The 21203-nt window shown below is 44.9% G+C and overlaps 1 protein-coding gene across 2 annotated transcripts in view; it reads right to left on the bottom strand.

Annotated features, from left to right (window-relative positions):
• Window positions 1-21203, bottom strand: part of LOC134586499 (hatching enzyme 1.2-like) — a 218975-nt gene that overhangs the window by 51577 nt on the left and 146195 nt on the right. For both annotated transcript variants that reach the window (XM_063442043.1, XM_063442045.1), the window contains exons 7-8: window positions 9912-9993; window positions 9685-9812 (exon numbers count right to left, since the gene is read on the bottom strand). In XM_063442043.1, the coding sequence (XP_063298113.1) occupies window positions 9685-9812; window positions 9912-9993 (210 nt within the window). The remainder of the gene's footprint in view (window positions 1-9684; window positions 9813-9911; window positions 9994-21203) is intronic.

The raw sequence follows: 21203 nt of genomic DNA, 5'->3' as shown, positions 1-21203 counted from the left end.
ACAAAATTAGCTTACCCCCAGGTGAAGTTCATGTCAGATCGGCGTTCTAATGTGACCAGTGCGCATGCGTGGTGAAGCTCCGCCCCATGTGACGTTGTGGCGTGCCGTCATCGTGTCCGTTGCTATGGCGACGCGGCACACACAGCGTCACTATGGAGATAGGGTAGCAACAACGTTAGTTAACTATAGATATATGTGCAGTATCACAGCTAAAGATGTTTATTTTAAATTGTCTAAATTACATAGGAGACGTATTGATTTGGATCTACACAGTCTTTTTCTCTCCGATTTATTATAAGTCAAAAAGAATCCCCAGAGGTTTTAGGATATTGAATATCCCCACTATTGGGAGAGCTAAAGCCAAGGTATGCAAAGATTGAACTATGGTGTTAAACAGAGCATCACTGGATATGATGCTAATCATCCTTAAAGATGTGAAGGAAGATTTAATAGAAGTCAACCAAAAAATCTTAGGAGGTAGAAACAGAGCAAGCTATGTTACTCGCTTCGGCCGAGGGGTTAAAACTACAGCAAAAATTAAAAGAAGACCTTCTTAGGTACAAATATGAGCTGATAAAATTTAAAAAACAGAAATTTGAAAGAGTACAGCAAGACTATTTGGGCCACAGAGTCTATAGATAGTTATCTGGCAGCAACATGAGTAGACATGAGTAGACCAAGAACGAAGAAGGATTGTAAAACCTCGGATAGTCACCCTTGACAACACATCAGGTGAATCAGCCTTTGAGAATGATTATAATTAAACCATTACCACACCATATCCTTCACCTTTTTTTAGGAGTCCCAGAAACGGGTGTGTAGCGGAACCCCTTTTTGGCTGTCCCATCTCTTGTTTTACTGTTGGCACTGCAGAGGTTTTTCATGCCTGGATTACACAGATTTACATTGCACCATCTATGGCCATACTTTGTTCGGTATACGAACAAAGTACCGAACAATCGGACCACCCTGATGTACATTATTCATGTAATTTGCCTCCCTGATCGCTTCTCCTATTCCCTTTGTTCTTACGAACACGCTGTTATATTCCCTGGGTGGCCGCCATTTCGTCAGCCGAACACGTGGCGGCGGCCATCAAACCCACGAACAGCGGTGTTTGGTCGTCGAGTGTCTGGAACTCAAAACGGACACTCGACTAGCCGAACACCGCTAAGACCTCCAGGACGGCAGAAACTACCGAAAGAAACCCATGAACGGCCCGTCGTTCGGTAGGATGAATCCCACGAACTAGGGGATTCATCCGGTTAACGACTCCATTATGTGTGGTATAGCCTTTCGGGAGTTTTGGGGCACGAATAGAGACCGACCGCAGGGCCAGATCTCATGGAACTATTTTCGGCATCTTTACCCATGTGGTCGGTCAAAACGTTACCTTCCTATAACTCCCGAACCCCTGGTCTGATCTGGGTGATGTTTGGATATGTTTCTCACCCAGATCAAGGTATAACACAAATATTTAGGGTACATCTAGAAAGTGGGGAAAAGTATGTGCTGTATAATTGTATTATCTGTTAAGCTAAGGGGAGGAGATGTGTGGGAGGTAACGTCGATATGATTGGTGTAATGTGTAATTGATGTGAATCCCCCCCTTTCATGGGAGAATCTCATAAAAGCAGGAATGTTGCTATTAAACTTCAGTTCTACTCCTGATACTGTGTGTCGTCCAGTGATTGGGGAAAGGTGATGGGATACTATTGGATTTTATTGCTGACTGTGCTGGATACTCTCTGGGATTTATTACTTGTTCCTGCATCCTCTGGATATATTGGTGGAGTTAAGCTGTGATAAATCAGCTCTCCGCTACAGGGTGCCTCTACCAGGAGCCGAGCAAAAGAAAACGCAGAACTAGAAGAAGCCGTAAGACCAAAGAGCATGGGCAAGCCACCTCACAGGAAGTAATTCCTATATTTAACTTGTCCCACAGACCATTAATCCAAGAAGAAATACATTTACTGAGCTGGGGACCATCTTTTGTCCCTACGGCCAACTCTAAAAGATTTCAATAGAATGTTGAATGGTATAAATTTGACAGGAACATGCGTCTTAAGGAATATTTTAATCAACCAGAAAGAGCTCTAACACCTTCAAACAGTGAAGCAAAAAAGAAATTCCATCCTCGATCCACTTTCGATCCTGTAACCAACAAATATTCAATTAAAACTTTAACTATGATGAACAGGGATGTTGGATTTAGCTGCGATTAGGTCGTTAGTGACTTTGATAAGGGCAGTCTCTGTAGAGTGGAGAGGGCGGAAGCCAGATTGAAGGGGGTCAAGGAGAGAGTTGGAATTGAGGAAATGAGACACACGGGTAAAGACAAGCCTTTCCAGAAGCTTTGAGGAAAAAGGGAGCAGGGATATGGGACGGTAATTAGAGAGGGTGGATGAGTCGAGGGATGGTTTTTTTAGTATAGGTACTACAGTGGCATGTTTAAGGTCAGCAGGGACGATGCCAGAAGAGAGTGAGCAGTTGAAGATGTGTGTTAGAGAAGGCACGAGACAAGTGGAGAGAGATCTGATAAGGTGAGATGGGACAGGATCGAGCGGGCAAGTGGTGGGGCGAGAGGAGCAAAGAAGAGCAGCCACCTCTTGGTCAGTAGCTGGGGAGAATGTCTGAAGGGTAGAAAATGCATGATCTATGTGTGATTGAGAAACAGAAAGGCAAGGAGGGGAGAATTCTTTCCTTAGCTGTTCAATCTTGTCAGTGAAGTAACATGCAAAGTTATCAGAAGTAAGGTTAGTTTTGGGGGTGGCCACAGCAGGGCGAAGAAGAGAATTAAAGGTGTCAAAGAGACGCCTGGGGTTGCGGGAACATGAACTAATGAGAGAGGAAAAATAGGACTGTTTGGCAAGGGCAAGGGCTGCACTGTATGAACACAATATGAATCTATAATGGAGAAAGTCTGATTGGGTACGAGACTTCCTCCAGGAGCGTTCAGCACAACGGGAGCATCTTTGCAGGTAGCGCGTTGATTTAGTATGCCATGGTTGGGGGCGGGTCCTCCTTGAGGTGCTTGTTTGGAGTGGCGCTGCAGTGTTCAAGGCAGATGTAAGAGTAGAGTTATATATGGAGATGGCCAGTGAAGGACAGGAGAGGGAAGGGATGGACAGCAGTTGTGAATCAATGTCAGCTGACAACTGTTGGAGATCCAGAGAATTAAGGTCCCTGAAGAAAGTCCCATAGAGAGGACTGAAACGTTGATCGTAATTTTTAATATGAACAAATAAAGATTGAAACTTTTAAACTCCATGAGTGCTGCTACCTCTTTGGATATTTGGATAATTGGATATATATTAAATTACACGTGTGTAATTTAATTTTATGGCAAGACAGGAGGCTTCATATTTGCTTTACCCTCTTTACTGAAACCTCCAGCAGCAAAGAAATAGTTAACAGAACTTTTCAAAACAACCAATCAGAACAAAACAACAGCAGTATAAAACCACTTAGGCAGACCCTCCCATTTCCTCTTTCTTTGCTGCTGCCTCTAGGCTAGCACTCACCAACTCAGAGTTGTCTCTGCTCTGGGTTGTTTTTCTCCTACATGGTACTTATTTGCGGTGTTACTTCATGCAGTTTATTTGCTGTGTCACTTTATGCTTTTTATTGCTGTATTACTTTATACTGCTTACTGCTGGGTTACTTTATACTGTTTTGCGGTGTTATTTTGCTGGGCTGGAATGGGTGCCCTGCTCCCTGTTATGTTTTTTTTTTGGTTTTTTTTTTATACCCTGTTCCACCATTCTGGGTTTTCCCTACTGGGCTCTGTCGCCCACACTCTTCCCCCTCACTCCCCAGCTGCTCCCCGCGGCCCTTGGCCACTTACCGAGCTGTTTTTCACTTGTGGCAGTGCCGCGCTCGATTTTTGCAGCCGTGGCGGCCATTTTGTTGGAGCCGCCCCATCCATTTTTTCGGAGCCATGTGGGCTCTGTGCATCCCAGCAGCCCGGTCTTACTCACCGCGTTTCGACGTCCTGGACTCCGACTGTATGAACTGGGGCGTTACTTGCGATGGCGTGACGACGAGAGGACTCTGGACTCCTTAGGAGTGAGCTCTTCACACCAACTGTATGGAACTACCTGCATGTTCGTTCGCCATTCGCAGCTTCCCCAGGGAAAGAATTACTGCTCGCTGCCTCCCGGCATGGACTACTTCCTGGTTGTCTACTCCGGACTGCAGTCGGATCTCACGATATCAATACTGTCTGGACAAGTATTCGTCACTTGTGGCAAAATGTCTGCGGGACAAGACACTCATGTAGCGGACCGGTTATCCTGACAATGGAGAGACTCCAACGATCTCTGGGATCTCGAGTACTGGACTGATTGCATTCAGTGCGAACCGTCAAACAGAGTGGTTCTTCAGTTGGTTTCCAGACCCTCAGCAAGGCGATGGACGTGTTCTCCAAGATTGGCCTCCTTTGAGGGTGTATGCGTCCCACTTTTTCTACAGGACACTTCAGGCACTGCGTCAGACCGAACTCCTGGGAGTGTTGTTTCGCCTTATCACACCACTTCGGAGGAGTCAACTGTGATTCCCTCTCTTGCTGGAGTTGTCGTGGGAAGGCCGTTTACTACTCCCTGTCTCTAGGAGTACCGTGTGGGATCCACAAGGGAATCCTGGCATGACTGGTGTCTGGAGAGATGTCTGGTATGGTCTCTATCATGGCTGTCCTCAACTGCCTGACTGAATTGTCCTCTCAGGGTAAGTCGTATAAGGCCATTTACGTCTTAGGTCAGCTAGTTCGACGGCTCATGTGCCTTCTCAAGATTCTGGCATTGGTAAGGATCCCTTGGTCTGAAGTCTACCAAGAGGGGTATGTCTTACGGGAGCCCTATCTCTTGCTATTCCTCAGTTTAAGTTGTATCTCTTGTTCTGCGTTTCCTTGAGGAGTGACCTGATGACAAGGATTTGTCTTTGCGCCAGCTTTTCCACTTAACGGCTCTCCCACATCGCGTTCTGATGTTCGTGGTGTTGACGTAGTAATCTTTTTCCTTCTCACCGTCCGGTGTGTCTGCTTCTATTCCGCACAAATCCAATTTCTATTCGTCTTCTGTGCCGTAACCCTATTCTCCAGATAGGCCACGGCTCTGTATGGCATGTTGCCCATGATCATGTAGATCCAGGACCTCGTTCTTTTGTCCTTCTGCTCATGGACAACTGTTTCTGCGGACGACCGTTTAGGACTGTTTCTGCATCTTCGCTCACTCGTTGGATTTGGTGGATTCACTCATCGACTGACTTTGCGAGTTCCTTTGGGGCACATTTGGTTTGGGGTGCTGCCACTTCAGCAACTTTGAAACCGTTGGGTCCCCCCTGGATTTTCTCTGCAACACTGTTTGGTCTAGGGAATCGGTTTGCCGTTTTCCTTTTATTTACATCCTCTATCTCATATTGTTTCTGGTTTTAATATTTGGGCGTTAAAATGGCAAATATGAAGCCTCCTGTCTTGCCATAAAATTAGGGATTATTCTAGCCTCGGTGAGGGAGACAGGAGGCGAATATTTCCCCCTTTACTTTCCCTCCCTGGAATTGGGTCTTATTCTCTTATGATTAATTGGGGATATTGTTATGTTTTGTGAATGCAGGTTTTTTTGTATAATAAAGGTTATTTCTATTATACAGTGATGATTGTCCGTGTGTGTTTTATTCATCATGTACTATGATGTGTAAGTGATATTGTATGGATATGACATCTTGCTTTGACAGTTTACTTTCACAATGTTTTCTTTTTTCTTGCTGTGTAATCTGTTTTCCCTCTGGGTTTGACGATTGTTTCTCTGGATGTGCCTGCTACAAGGTGGATTTGTTGGTTTCCTTGCTCTCCTGCTCGACCTCATCAAAGAAAGAGGAAGTGGGAGGGTCTGCCTAAGTGGTTTATACTGCTGTTGTTTTGGTTGGCTGTTTGAAAAGTTCTGTTAACTATTTCTTTGCTGCTGGAGGTTTTAGTAAAGAAGGTAAAGCAAATATTTTCCTCCTGTCTTTAATAAAATTTAGATTATTCCCTTAGGCTAAAATAATCCCTAATTATAAGTGTATTTTTATATTACTATATGTATATAATAATATAAAAATACACTTAGTATGACATTATCTCTCACTCTCTCTCTCTCTCTCTCTCTATATATATATATATATATATATATATACAGGGCCGGCGCGTCCATAAGGCGGCACAGGCGGCTGCCTTAGGGCGCACCGGCTCCGGGGGCGCAAGATTTCAGTGACCGGCAGGAGGGAAGCGCTCCCTCCTGCCGGCCACCATCTCCGCCCCCAGTGCGGCAGGGCTGCGATCTGGCGCTGCGAGGGAGCTCTAACCTCTCTGCTCTGCTCCCTCGCGCGCTGTCTAGTGATGCTGCGGGAGCCGGAATATGACGTCATATTCCGGCTCCCGCGGCATCAGCAGACAGCCCGCGAGGGAGCAGAGCAGAGAGGTTAGAGCTCCCTCGCAGCGCCTGATCGCAGCACTGCCGTACGCTGCCCAGCAGCCCCACTGGACCCCAGGGAATGATCCACACCAGCTCTCCAGGTAGGGAGGCTGGGTGGAAATTATTTATGTATTAAAATAGTTTGTGAATGTATGTGATGTGTCTGTGTGTGAGAGTGTCTGTGTGTGAGAGTGTCTGTGTGTGAGAGTGTCTGTGTTAGAGTGTGTGTGTGTGAGAGTGTCTGTGTGTCTGTGAGTGAGTGTGTGTGTGTCTGTGTGTGTGTCTGTGTGAGTGTCTGTGTGAGTGAGTGTCTTTGTGTATGTGTCTGTGAGTGAGTATGTGTCTCTGTGTGAGAGTGTCTGTGAGTGTGTGTCTGTGAGTGAGTGTGTGTGTGTGTCTGTGTGTGAGTCTGTGTGTGTGAGTGTCTGTGTGTGAGTGTGTGTGAGTGAGTGTCTGTGAGTGTGTATGTGTCTGTGTGTGAGTGAGTGTCTGTGTGTCTGAGTGTGTATGTGTCTCTGTGTGAGTGAGTGTCTGTGAGTGTGTGTCTGTGTGTGAGTGTCTGTATGTGAGTGTCAGTGTGTGTGTGTGAGTGAGTGTCGGTGAGTATGTGTCTCTGTGTGTGTGTGCGTGAGTGAGTGTATGTGTTACTGTGAGTGACTGTGTGTCTGTGAGTGACTGTGTGTGTGAGTGTCTGTGTGTCTGTGAGTGTGTATGTGTCTCTGTGTGAGTGAGTGTGTGTGTGTGAGTGAGTGTCTGTGTGTCTGAGTGTGTATGTGTCTCTGTGTGAGTGAGTGTCTGTGAGTGTGTGTCTGTGTGTGAGTGTCTGTGTGAGTGTCTGTGTGTGAGTGTCAGTGTGTGTGTGTGAGTGAGTGTCTGTGAGTATGTGTCTCTGTGTGTGTGCGTGAGTGAGTGTATGTGTTACTGTGAGTGACTGTGTGTCTGTGAGTGACTGTGTGTGAGTGTATGTGTGTCTGTGAGTGTGTGCGTGAGTGAATGTGTGTGCGTGAGTGAGTGTATGTGTGTCTGTGAGTGTGTGCGTGAGTGCGTGAGTGTATGTGTGTCTGTGAGTGACTGTGAGTGTGTGCGTGAGTGAGTGTATGTGTGTCTGTGAGTGTGTGCGTGAGTGTTGCATGTGAGTGTGTCAGTGTATGTGTGTGTCTGTCAGTGTGTGTTTGTGAGTGTCTGTCAAATCAGTGAGAGTATCTTTGTCATTGAGTCTGTGTGTGACTATCAGTGTGTCTGTCAATGAGTGTCAATCAGTGTGTGTGTGTCAGATCAGTGAGTCTCTGTGTTTGTCATTGAGTGTGTGTGACTGTCAGAAGAACACTAAGGGACAGGGAGAGGGTCTGGTTAAGAGGCACATAGGTGAAGATGTTATTTTTGAATGGGGGGGGGGGGGCGGAAAAATACATCTTCGCCTATGTACCCAAAAATCCTTGCACCGGCCCTGTATATATATATATATATATATATATATATATATATATATATATATATATATATATATATATATATATATGAAAACAAGGTTGGCTGCACTCACCTGAACATGCCTAAATGGGGTGCTGCTGGGGGCCAATAAGTACAGTAAAAATGAAAACTCCCTTATCTACTATTTTGGTGCTGACCAATTTTGTTAGTTTTATTAAAAACACCTAATCTAGGCAATAAATAATAGGGGCCCCCAGCAGCACCCATTTAGGCATGCTCAGGTGAGTGCAGCCAACCCCTTGTTTTCTTTTATATGTATATATTTAGGAGTCTAGCCAGCTCCTTGGTTTTGCACCCCTCCCTGTCACAGGTGCCTCATCTCAGGACCCTATTTAGCCTTGTACTGCAGAGAACTCGAGATGGAAGGATTTCCCCAAGTGAGTAGCTCATTCAGCAGACAGAGTAGGACCTGCCCAAGATGGGGTACATTGATGTTGTGGCAGGCTTATGCAATGTATGATCATATAATGTAACTAAACCCCCATTATTTTGTGCCTAGATTAGGTGTTTTTAATAAAACTATCAAAATTGGTCAGCAGCAAAATAGATGTTTAGTAGATAAGGGAGTGCACTTCATTTTTACTATCTCTATATATACATATTCACACACACACACACACACTCATAATATATATATATATATATATATATATATATATATATATATATATATATACATGCATACACATTTATATATATATATATATATATATATATTTTTATATATATATATACATATATATATATACACACATACACAAAATAAATATATATATAATATATATATATATATATATATATATATATATTTATGTGTATATATATATATACAAAATAAATAAATATATATATATATATATATATATATATATATTATATATATATTTATTTTGTATATATATATATATATACACATAAACAATGTCATTGCACTCACGCTTGTAAAATGTCATTGCACTCACGCTTGTAAAACCCCTTCACTGATATTCAGTAAGTGTAAATGCCGGGTGCCAGTCCCTTTAGAGATTAGGAAGTGTATTCAATAATGGAAAAGTAGAGGCTGCGACATATGGAATAAAACACATTTTTCTACTTTGCATCTAAGACCGTGAGTGCAGCCTCTACTTTTCCATTATATATATATATATATATATATATATATATATATATATATATATATATATATATATATATATATATGGAACATGGGGGGGTGGCTGCACTCACCTGAACATGCTTAAATGGGGTGCTGCTGGGGGCCATATTATACAATAAACAATACATAAGATCCAGCGCACTCTCCTATCTACTAAACAGCAACTTCAATGTTGACAGATTTATTAGTTTTTAAAAGGTTTTGTTTAAAAACACCTGATCTAGGCAAAAAATAATGGGGATTTAGTTACATTATATGATCATACATTGCATAAGCCTGCCACAACTTCATATACATATACACATACACACACACACGCAGATATAATTATTATTATTATTTTTTTTATTTTACACAGGAAAATACGTGGCACCTATTGTGACCATGTGACCGCTCTGTTGAGCGATCACGTGGCCGCGTGATCCTAATTTGCCGCGGGGAGACTACCTGGGCTGTCAGGCAGTCTCCCCACACCGGAAGCAACACCGATCGCTGTCGGGGGAACGACGGCGATCGGGTAAGTACATATTACCGTTATGATGGTCCTGAACCATCACCGGTCGGGAAGGGGGTTAAACAAAAACTTACTGCATTTATATGCTGTGTTTAATTTCTTTAAATCCAGATGACTCATCCCATATGTCTGTCCAATATTTACATTCGGGTCAGGTTTTGGGATTATAGTATTTCCACCAGCACTGATGCTGAAAGCATTTCTGTAAAGAATGAGATGAGATTTATGTGTTTGTGAAGATCCAACAGAGAAATGGAATACATTATAACAAAGCTGCTCACATACTCTAATTTCAACCTACCGTGGATAATGCATAACTGAGCCATAATCATATGGAAAGCCCAAATTATTTGTCCTTTGCCAATTAAAGTTGCCTTTCTTATCTGCACAAAAATATAGGTATAAGCAATATATACAGTTAGAACACTCATTGCAAGGAACTTACAAGATTAGAGATTTTGTTTCAAACTGCAATTAATTCGAATTTGGGCCGATCTGGTGTCTGGTTGAATTTCTGAATTCTAAACTGAAATACAGTTGTGATCAAAAGTTTGCATACCCTGGCAGAAATCGTGAAATTTTGGCATTGATTTTTAAATATGACTGATCATTAAAAAATAAATAAATATTGAAGTATAATGATCATATGAAGCTATTTATTGTCACATAATTGTTTGGCTCCTTTTTAAATCATAATAACAGAAATCACCCAAATGGCACTGATCAAACGTTTACATACCCTTGAAGGTTTGGCCTTGTTACAGGCACACAAGGTGAGACCCACAGGTTAAAATGGCAATTAAAGATTCATTTTCCACTATTTACATTGTAATTAGTGGCTGTGACGGACCGCCTGGCACCCTGACAGGGTGCCTCCACCAATCACCGCTTCCTAGCTGTCACCGAGTACCAACCGCACCGCACCATGCGTACCGTAGCCCCTCAGCCACCGCAGCTTGACTGGCGTCTCGCCATCCCTTCTTACCCTGGACCAAACTCATGGACCCAGCTCCCAGTGAGAAGACCTCTCCTCCAAGAGAGTATAGCAGTGTAGCTCTTACAAGAGCTAATGATTATAGCAATCCAAAGAACAATCCCAGAAGTCGGGATTATAGCTAGTGTAGCTTTCCCCTACAAGCACGAGATTAGACTCTGTGTTGAGAGTAAACTGGAACTAATTTATTGGCAGCCACAACTGGTCTTATATGCAGGTCCCCATGCAAGGGGCCCTCCCCCACTGCAGGGTAGACTACAGTAAAAACATACACACAATTACATTGCCTCTCAGGTCCAGGACACTCCCACATAAAACAAGATAATCCCTCCTCTGTGCCTGGGAGATAATTGATGTTAATACGGTGCTTGACTCAATTATCTCCAGGCACAGAAAACACACATTTTTATAAAACACACAAAATGTACATCCTCTGATAGCCCCGATCCAGGTAACCAACAAATCCAAAAATCACCCAGATCAGTTCAGGGGTTAAGGAATTTCCTGGAAGTCATAATTTTTACCGATAACCACACGGTCCCCTAGACGAAAAAAGTTCCATAGAATTGCAATTAAGTGCCGCTGGGGACCAACATCTTCATGACGAAAATAGTTCCAAGGCGGTCGCGGCTAAGTCCCCCTGAAGTCTATTTGTGGTGTTGGTCCATGTGAACAGCCACCAGGGAGCAAGCGTTCTGGTTCTATGTGCACTAATGGAAAGTGCCGAACCAGGGAAACCAGGGGAAATAAAATAGGAGTCTTTACAGTTGCTGACCTGGCCCATCGTCTTTTGGCAGGAGGCTGGCAAGCAGGCCCCTCCAAGAACACATGGCAGAGGCAGTTCTGCCACAGTGTCTGTGTATAAATAGTGAATGAGTTTGTTAGCTCTCACGTGCATGCACTGAGTAGGCTAGATCCTGAGCAATGGGGAGCAGGAAAGAACTGTCAAAAGACCTGCGTAACAAGGTAATGAAACTTTATAAAGATGGAAAAGTATATAAAAAGATATTCAAAGCCTTGAAATAGGAATTAGGAAGTGTAAAATGCAGGGATCTCTTGATACCAAGCCAAGGCCAGGTAGACCAAGACATATTTTAGCCACAGCTGCCAAAAGAATTGTTCGGGATACAAAGAAAAACCCACAGGTAACCTCAGGAATACAGGCTGCTCTGGAGAAAGACGGCGTGGTTGTTTCAAGGAGCACAATATGGCGATACTTGAACACAAATGAGCTGCATGGTCGAGTTGCCAGAAAAAAAGCCTTTACTGCACTAATGCCACAGAAATGCCTGGTTACAATATGCCCAACAACACCTTGACACACCTCACAGCTTCTGGCACACTTTAATTTGGAGTGACGAGACCAAAATAAAGCTTTATGGTCACAGCCATAAGCGCTATGTTTGGAGAGGCGTCAACAAGGCCTATAGTGAAAAAGAATACCATCCCCACTGTGAAGCATGGTGGTGTTTATTGATGTTTTGGAGGAGATATGAGCTCTAAAAGGCACAGGGAATATTGTGAAAATTGATGGCAAGATGAATGCAGTATGTTATCAGAAAATACTGGCAGACAATTTTCATTCTTCTGCACGAAGGCTGTGCATGGGATGCTCTTGGACTTTTCAGCATGACAATGACCCTAAGCACAAGACCCAGTTGACCCTCCAGTGGTTACAGCAGAAAAAGGTGAAGGTTCTGGAGTGGCCATCACAGTCTCCTGACCTTAATATCATTGAGCCACTCTGGGGAGATCTCAAATGTGCGGTTCATGCAAAACGACCAAAGACTTTGCATGACCTGGTGGCCTTTTGCTGAGACCAATGGGCAGTTATGCCAACTGCTAGAATTAGGAGCCTCGTAGACAACTATTACAAAATACTGCACGCTGTCATTGATGTTACAGGGGGCAATACACATTATTAAGAACTAAGGTTATGCAGACTTTTGAACAGGGGTCAATTCCTTTTTTTCTTTGTTGCCATGTTTTGTTTTAAGATTATAACCATTCTATTATAACTTTCGGTTCAATATGAATCCCATAAGAAATAAAAGAAATGAGTTTTGCCTGCTCACTCATGCTCTCTTTAAAATGGTACATATATTACCAATTCTCCAAAGATACGCAATCTTTTGAGCACAACTGTAATCCCCAAATCACGAATTAACCAAACAGTGCAATGGTAAGCCAATTCCGTTGATTTGGAATTCCGAACATTAAATTTAAACCACTGATTTACAGTTTAAGTTAATTTTCTCATTAAATGGAACAATAGGCACCATGTGTGTCATATCCAGGCTTCCCAATATTTTGCACTCAAAACAATAGTTTTTTGTTTTTTTTTCAAATCTGAAACTTTTTAAAATGTTTGACCTAATCATTATAGTCACAGTGTAGAAAGGAATATACTAAAATCTGAGTGTGAGGTGCTTGAATGAATACAAAGCACAAAGTTCAATTGTACAGCTACAGACACCAGACACACGGAGTACAAATGATCTAATGTAAACCAAAAATTACAGTACTGCGCACTTCAAAAAACCTACACAATGCCATTTTATACAATGTGCACACAACTTATTAACAAAAAGTATACCAATGTGAAATGTTAAAACTTTTAAAGTGACAATGTGCAAAAAAAATCTTTAATATGCCAGTTCTTCATAACACACTCAAACATCAAATATTCTTTCAATCCACAAAATGGTTCTCATTGCAAAAACAACATATGCACATAGTGTAACAAAACCCCTCTTTTATTTGCAGTAGTTATGGTGGTTTTGTCCCTTACTACAGTGATTATGGTGTGGGTCTCCTTCCTAATGCTTATTGCACCGAAGTACACGTGCCTGGACTTTGTCTTCCCTGCTCTGGCTGGATTTGATATGCTTCCTGGGGTGTTCGTTAGTGGATTCGGCAAATAAAGATTTCACCACAAACCAGATTATAGTTTTCCAGTAACCGAACTAAGTGACGAACGACCGACCGCCCTGCATGTAACGTGTGCGGCTAGTGAGCCACCCAGAAGCTGTGGTTAACAGCAGCTTAATTGACGAAAGGCTTGGTGGTCTGCCGAACGCGGTCAGCTGTGTTTTGTCGTAGAACGCCTGGAACTAAAATCGGACACTCAAAGGCACGAACACTGTGACTTCCACCTTCGATGCGTTCGGCACACGAACAGAACGCTATTTCTGGAGAACAAACTACCGAACGAGACGCTTTCAATGAAGTTATGCACAAACTGATCCGTTCATGCAATTTGTACCTTATTTGAAGGAGATAATAGACCAGCCGCATAGCCTAAATCTGTGGAACTATTTTGGGCATGAAAGCCATGCTAGCGATTGGTCAAATGTGACTTCCATTAAATATTTGAAACCCTGCTCTGATCTGGGTGATTTTTGGATATGTTGTTCACCCAGATCAGAGCTATCCAGGGATGTAGGATTTATGGTGATAGGTTTGTGTTTTGGGGTGTTTCTGAACTTTGGGTAAAAATTGATATTTTCTGCCTGTGGATAATTAGGTTATTCCATTAGCTAGCTTAATTATATCACAGGCAGATGAGAGGGATTGCTGACTGTCTGTGGGTGTGTGTAAGAACTGGTTTGGAATCGTCACAGTTAAATCTTCTTAATTTCTTCTTGTCTTCAGTTGATTGATATATATACGTCTTTTGTCTTGGGCCAAATGCTCGCCCTAATAATATATGTCTATATTATTGAAAAGTACTAATACGCAATCTGACTTACGGTTTCTTCAGGTTTATTCTTAGTTACGGATACATAATAAAACAACAAATGATGTTACAGGATAATAGACATTCAACAGCAGATGGTAATTGCTGGACTTCTTTACATCCTTACATCTTTACATCCAGAGAGAGCCAAGAGCCAAGAGAGAAGAGACAATAGCCAAGAAAGAAGAGAGAGAGACCTTGTGTCCCTTTGTTACTATATAGAAGTGCCCATACTGACGTCAGAGCATAACTCTTGCCATATAAGGACAAGACTCTCAAATCCACATTCCAGAGCTCTCAGACAAAGAAACCCTTGTGACTTATACCATCTGTTACTTTTGTCAATCCACACATCCATATATAATCAATAGAAACATAGAATATGCAATATTCTACAGTGTGTTACTGTGTTAATTACTGTTCCTATTGGTTTGTGTCCCTTTTGTCCCATCAAGTCCAGGGGGTGTGCCTCTGGCCTTAAAATGTGTATAAAAGAAATGCCCTTGCACTCAATAAACCAGACCTTCTAACCCTCAACTCACAACCTTGTCTTGTGTTGTAGGGAACAGCTATACCTACTATATCACTGCTAGCTCTCGCTCTTCAGCTATACAGCTATACTAGCTCCTCAGGATATCGGGTTGGAGCTCTGCAGCGCTCTCCAGCTATGGGAAGAAGGATCTCCAGATCTATAGGGGTAACCGTCACACATAGTGAAAATAAAAGAAATAAAAAATCCCCTGAAAGAAACAACTCACATGTTCCAGAACCCCTTCCACATGATGCTGGCTTTAAATAGAAGTGCCCTCCTCTTCCTCCCACACCCAGTATCTTTCTCTTCTTATATTGTATGTGATGGCGCAAGTGGAGAACATAAGTGGTACATATGCATTTAGGGGACTTTGAAGCAGATTTACATTTATTTTGCACTTTAAACATACCGTATTTTTCGCTCCATAAGACGCACTTTTTTTCCCCTCAAAAGTGAGGGGAAATGTCTGTGCGTCTTATGGAGCGAATATGAAGCTTTACTTACCTGTCTTGTAGCGTTGGCCGGCAGCACAGGGCGCACCGCGGTAGTGGAACTTGAATTTCCTGTTCCGGTTTCCGGCGGGACTGAAAGGAAGTGTGCACAAGCTGAGTGCGCACTTCCTTTCAGTCCCGCCGGAAACCGGAACATGAAATTCAAGTTCCACTACCGCGGTGCGCCCTGTGCTGCCGGCCAAGGCTACAAGACAGGCAAGTAATTATGGGAAAAGGGGAGGGGGACAGTATGGGAGAGAAGAATATGGGGAGGGGGTTGAAGTCTATGGGGAGGGGGGGGGATGAAGTCTATGGGGAGGGGGGGGATGAAGTCTATGGGGAGGGGGGGGGATGAAGTCTATGGGGAGGGGGGGGGATGAAGTCTGTGGGGAGGGGGGGGATGAAGTCTGTGGGGAGGGGGGAGATGAAGTCTGTGGGGAGGGGGGGAGATGAAGTCTGTGGGGAGGGGGGGAGATGAAGTCTGTGGGGAGGGGGGGAGATGAAGTCTGTGGGGAGGGGGGGAGATGAAGTCTGTGGGGAGGGGGGGAGATGAAGTCTGTGGGGAGGGGGGGAGATGAAGTCTGTGGGGAGGGGGGGAGATGAAGTCTGTGGGGAGGGGGGGAGATGAAGTCTGTGGGGAGGGGGGGAGATGAAGTCTGTGGGGAGGGGGGGAGATGAAGTCTGTGGGGGGGGGGGAGATGAAGTCTGTGGGGAGGGGGGGAGATGAAGTCTGTGGGGAGGGGGGGAGATGAAGTCTGTGGGGGGGGGGAGATGAAGTCTGTGGGGAGGGGGGGAGATGAAGTCTGTGGGGAGGGGGGGAGATGAAGTCTGTGGGGAGGGGGGGAGATGAAGTCTGTGGGGAGGGGGGGGGAGATTAAGTCTGTGGGGAGGGGGGGGATGAAGTCTATGGGGAGGGGGTGGGTGAAGACTATGGGGAGGGGGTGAGTGAAGACTATGGGAGGGGGGGACACTATGGGACAGGGGAGAAAAAAAATGTTCTGTACAAACTGTCCCATCGTAAGAAACACTATGGGTCAGTTTATTCAGAATATTTTTTTTCTGGGTTTCTTCCTCTAAAAACTAGGTGCGTCTTATGGTGAGGTGCGTCTTATGGAGCGAAAAATACGGTATGTTGTTTTTCAGCGAGAATAGTTTTCTGGATTGAAAGGTAATATTTTCAGCATAAATGAGTCTGATGTGGAGCACTGGCACTTTAAAAGCTTTTTATACATTGTCTCTTTAAAGGAACACTCCACCCAGGGGTGGACTGACTACTTGGGAAAATAAGTCATGGACCATAGGCCCAAATCAGTTGTCAAGGGACCATAATTGGCTTGGGCCATAATTATGGCTTGGGCCATAATTATTTTCATATTACAGAGATAGATTGCCCCTGCAGCAGAGACCTGACAGCAGTCCTGCAGTTTTTTTTTCCATGTCTCTTCTTTTTGTGTGTGTGTGGAGCTCTGTGAAGAAAATATGTAGGAGATGGAAAGATGGGAGTTGGGAAGTGAAATCCCTTCCTGCCTGCTCTCTCCTCTGCAAAGGACTCAAAGGGTCTGTGAGCACTGAATAGAGAAGCAACCTGGCAGAGAGAGCACTGAGCAGGTATGTGTGCATGCTTGTAAATATTTAATTCAGCCAGCCATTAACGCTTCCTACACTCACTACAGCCCCCATCCCTCCCTGCACCCAACTCGGCTTCTAACCCTACTGGTACCCAACTCAGCTACTCCAGCTCCAATTGCCTTTCTGCAGACACCACAGCCCCTATTCCTCCCTGTGCCCACTACAGCCCCAATGGCTTCCTGCACCCACCTCACACACTACAGTCCCTATGCCCCTCCTGCAACTACGACATCTATCCCTCTCTATACACACACACACACATCAACCCCTCCCGCTCCTATGTCTTTCTGCACATACTACAGTCACTATCCCTCTCTGCACACACTACAGCCCCTTTCCACCCATGCACACACTGCAGCTCCAATCCCCACACGCACACACTGCAGCCACTATTCTCCACGCACACACTTTAGTCTATATCCCCCCACACAGTAGAACCTATATTATCTATACAAGTCCCACTATCCAGCCTTTAATCCACACACATGCAACAGCCCCTATCCACGCACACTCTGCAACACAATCAGTCATCTCCTCTCACATACTACACTGCAAACAGCCCCATCCATACACACAGACCCACAAAGACACACATAGTATACAGGTGATACTCGAAAAATTAGAATATCGTGCAAAAGTTCATTTATTTCAGTAATGCAACGTAAAAGGGGAAACTATTATATAAGATAGACGCATTACATGCAAAGCAAGATAGTTCAAGCCGTGATTTGTCATAAGTGCGATGAGGAGAACACAGGGAGGGTGGGAGGGGGGTGAGGAGAACACAGGGGGGTGGGGGGGTGAGGAGAACACAGGGGGGAGGAGTGAAGAGAACACAGGGAGGGGGGAGGAGTGAAGAGAACACAGGGAGGGGAGGGAGTGAAGAGAACACGGGGGAGTGAGGAGAACACAGGAAGGAGGGGGGAGGAGTGAGGAGAACACAGGGAGGAGGGGGGAAGGAGTGAGGAGAACACAGGGGGGGGAGTGAGGAGAACACGGGGGGGAGGAGTGAGGAGAACACAGGGAGGGGGGAGTGAGAAGAACACAGGGAGGGGGGAGTGAGAAGATCACAGGGAGGGGGGGAGTGAGAAGAACACAGGGAGGGGGGAGTGAGAAGAACACAGGGAGGGGGGAGTGAGAATAACACAGGGAGGGGGGAGTGAGAATAACACAGGGAGGGTGGGGGGTGAGGAGAACACAGGGAGGGTGGGGGGTGAGGAGAACACAGGGGGGACGAGTAAGGAGAACACATGGAGGGGTGGGAGTGAGAAGAACACAGGGAGGGAGGTGGGGGGGTGATAAGAACACCAAAGGGTTAGGGGTGGGGGGTGAGAAGAGACCACTGGGGGAGGGTGGGGGATAGGAGAGACCACTAAGGGGCAGGGGAGAGCTCTAAGGGACAGAAGGGAGAGCTCTATAGGACAGGAGGCAGGACAGGAAGCTCTTTCACACTACGCGGACACACACACACACACACACACAATACATCCCTATACATACACAGAAACACACAATACATCCCTTATACACAAATACACACTGCTTCCACTACACACAAACACACTGTATCACCTACACAAACTGGTATCCCTATACACCACATACCATAAGCATACATATTAGATCCTCTATAATAACACATAACACATCCTCTACACACTCCACTCCCTGTGAGTGAACTCATGTGTGGGTGGAACATATAAGTAGACTTATGAGTGGGCCTTATGGGCATACTCACCGTTAGGCCCTGGGCTCCAGACCTTGAGCTGTGTAAGGAGCCCCAAAAAAAGGGAGCTGCTTCCCATTCTCCCAGAACATTGAATTTTGTGACCACAGTTGCAAACAGCCTCCAGAGATCCTGTTCTACACCAGACCAGTGGAGCCCATCATCATCCTCATCTGGTTGTAAGTAGGCAATCTAGTATATTATTAGTGACACTAATCTATAATTTATCTCACATTAAAGGACACTATAGTCCCCAGAACCACTGCAGCTTAATGAAGTGGTTCTAGTGTCAGCCAGTCCCTGCAGGTTTTTTAATGTAAACACACACTGTGTGCAGCACTGGCGTTAGTTCATATGGCAGATCATATGGGTGGGGCATTGTGGTGTCACAACGGGGGCGGCAAATCTTTATTTTGCCTAGTGCGGCAAAAATCCTTGCACTGACTCTGATTCTGGGCAAGTGCATCAGTCTACTGGTGACCCACAGGAGGGGAGTGCACTGATTGCACAGTACTCTCCTCCTGCCCAGACCCGTCTTTACCTCAGTGAAAGAGCCCTCTGCCCCTAATTTACAGTTGCTCACACTCACAGCAAGCTGTGCCTGGAGCCCTTTGCAGAGACGAGAACAAAGAGGTTCTGCGTCAGCTGGCCGTCCTGCAAGCATTACATTAACCAGCTGTTCCCCATGCAGCCACAGGTGGCGCTGTGCTGGTAGAATGTGATTACTCTTCACTTCCTCCCAGCCTACAGAGCAGCGCATTGGAGAGAGAGAGGAGGAGGCATGATTTAATCTTACAACAAATCCAGTAAGCAAATCTTTATAATTTTGGGGGATCAGCTCTGCTTCCACAGTTTATTGGGGTTTACTCTGATGTCTGTATTAATATTGCGGGATGTCTAAGTAGTAACATAAGTGTGTGTCAGCAGGGCCAGCCGTTGGGGTGTGCAAGCTGTGCGGTCACACAGGGTGCCATGACAACAGAAGCGCCCGGCGGCCAACACAGCTCACAAGTTGGGGACACCAGCATATTCAATGTAAACGATTGACTGATGGTCCACTGGTGCGTACCAGCAGTAGGTGCAGTCAGAATATATCTGCTCCCTCATGGTTCCGGCGCTCAGTTAGTGAGTTAGAGCACAGGCTCAGAGATTCTCAGCCTGCGCTCTGACAACATTGAAATTCAGAGCCGTGAAGGAGCGGGTATGGCAAAGAGCTACTTTAATATCCGTTATAAAACCAGGAAAAGGAAGCATTGGATGGTGAACTGATTTGGTGGTGCAATGAGCCATGTAAAGGATTTCCATATACTTACCTGTGGGCCTTCGGTTATATCCTCTCCCTGCTGTTTAAATGCTTTTAACCGGTTCGTTTTTACTATGTATTTGAGAATGTATTCATTCTACCGAACGGAGACCACCCTGGGTAGCAATCAGACTTTGGAACGTTGAGAAACCGCAACTTAATTGAGTGTTCCTAGGTGGCCGCCATTCGGCATACGGACACGTAGCGAGAACAAAGGATGGTGGCCATCTTAAATCTCCCGAATGCGGTCAACGGGACTTACGCATGAATTGCCTGGAACTGTTTTCGGCATGGCAACCACGTGAACGTCAGGTCATTATGGAAGTCCCGGCTGACTACTTTCCATTCAACAAATCAAACCGGCATTCGGGAGGTGGAATCTACCGAACAAGCTTTTCATATAACAAGCTGCAACATTCGTATGGTAGTTTTCATGTAATTAGGCACGAATGGAGACTGGCTCTTGCTGCTGATTTCATGGAACTCTAAAATCGGATACCATCACACCATCACAACTGGTTGGCAGCGGCAGGATTTTCCGTTTTTTTCTGCAGCAAGATTCCAAGCAGACACTGGGGACAGTGAATGGAAGGCTGGTACACCCTGCTGAAATGAAACACGTTAAAAGAACTGTTGGAAGTTCGTGCAAAGATTGCTAGCAACAAAACCAAGCGGGTCATTATTGCTGAAATAATGGAGCTAGACCGGGAGAACTTGGTTGCAGCAACACCAACCATTCAAGAGATGGAGACACCGGCGATTCTGGAGAATGAATCACCAGCCAACAGGGAGATTCGGGAGAGATTAGCATGGTTCGGTCCGAACCCAACGGCTGACATTGTTCTACAGGTAATGAACATTGTAGCGGAAGAGGCGAAACAGAAGAGGGAAATAGAGCTGCAAATGAAGCTGGCTGAAACCCAGCGGGCAGCAGCAAACTCCCCAAGCAGCGAGCACAGCACCACAGACACAAGGAAAATTCCTTTCAGTGCCTTTGAAGCCTTTAATGAGAAGGACTGCGAGATTGATAGTGATCTAGCGGATTTCGAGCGACAGTGTAACCTGCACAGAGTAGCTACGGACAAATGGGTTTCAATATTGGCTGGAAAGTTGTCAGGCAAAGCCGCCGATGCTTTCTGGGCCGTACCAGAACAGGAGATCAACAGCTACACAAGAGTT

Source organism: Pelobates fuscus, chromosome 2 (assembly GCF_036172605.1).
Source record: "Pelobates fuscus isolate aPelFus1 chromosome 2, aPelFus1.pri, whole genome shotgun sequence".
Taxonomy (NCBI): domain Eukaryota; kingdom Metazoa; phylum Chordata; class Amphibia; order Anura; family Pelobatidae; genus Pelobates; species Pelobates fuscus.
Note: the sequence above shows the minus strand (reverse complement) of the source record. Positions and strands in the feature narration are given on the sequence as shown.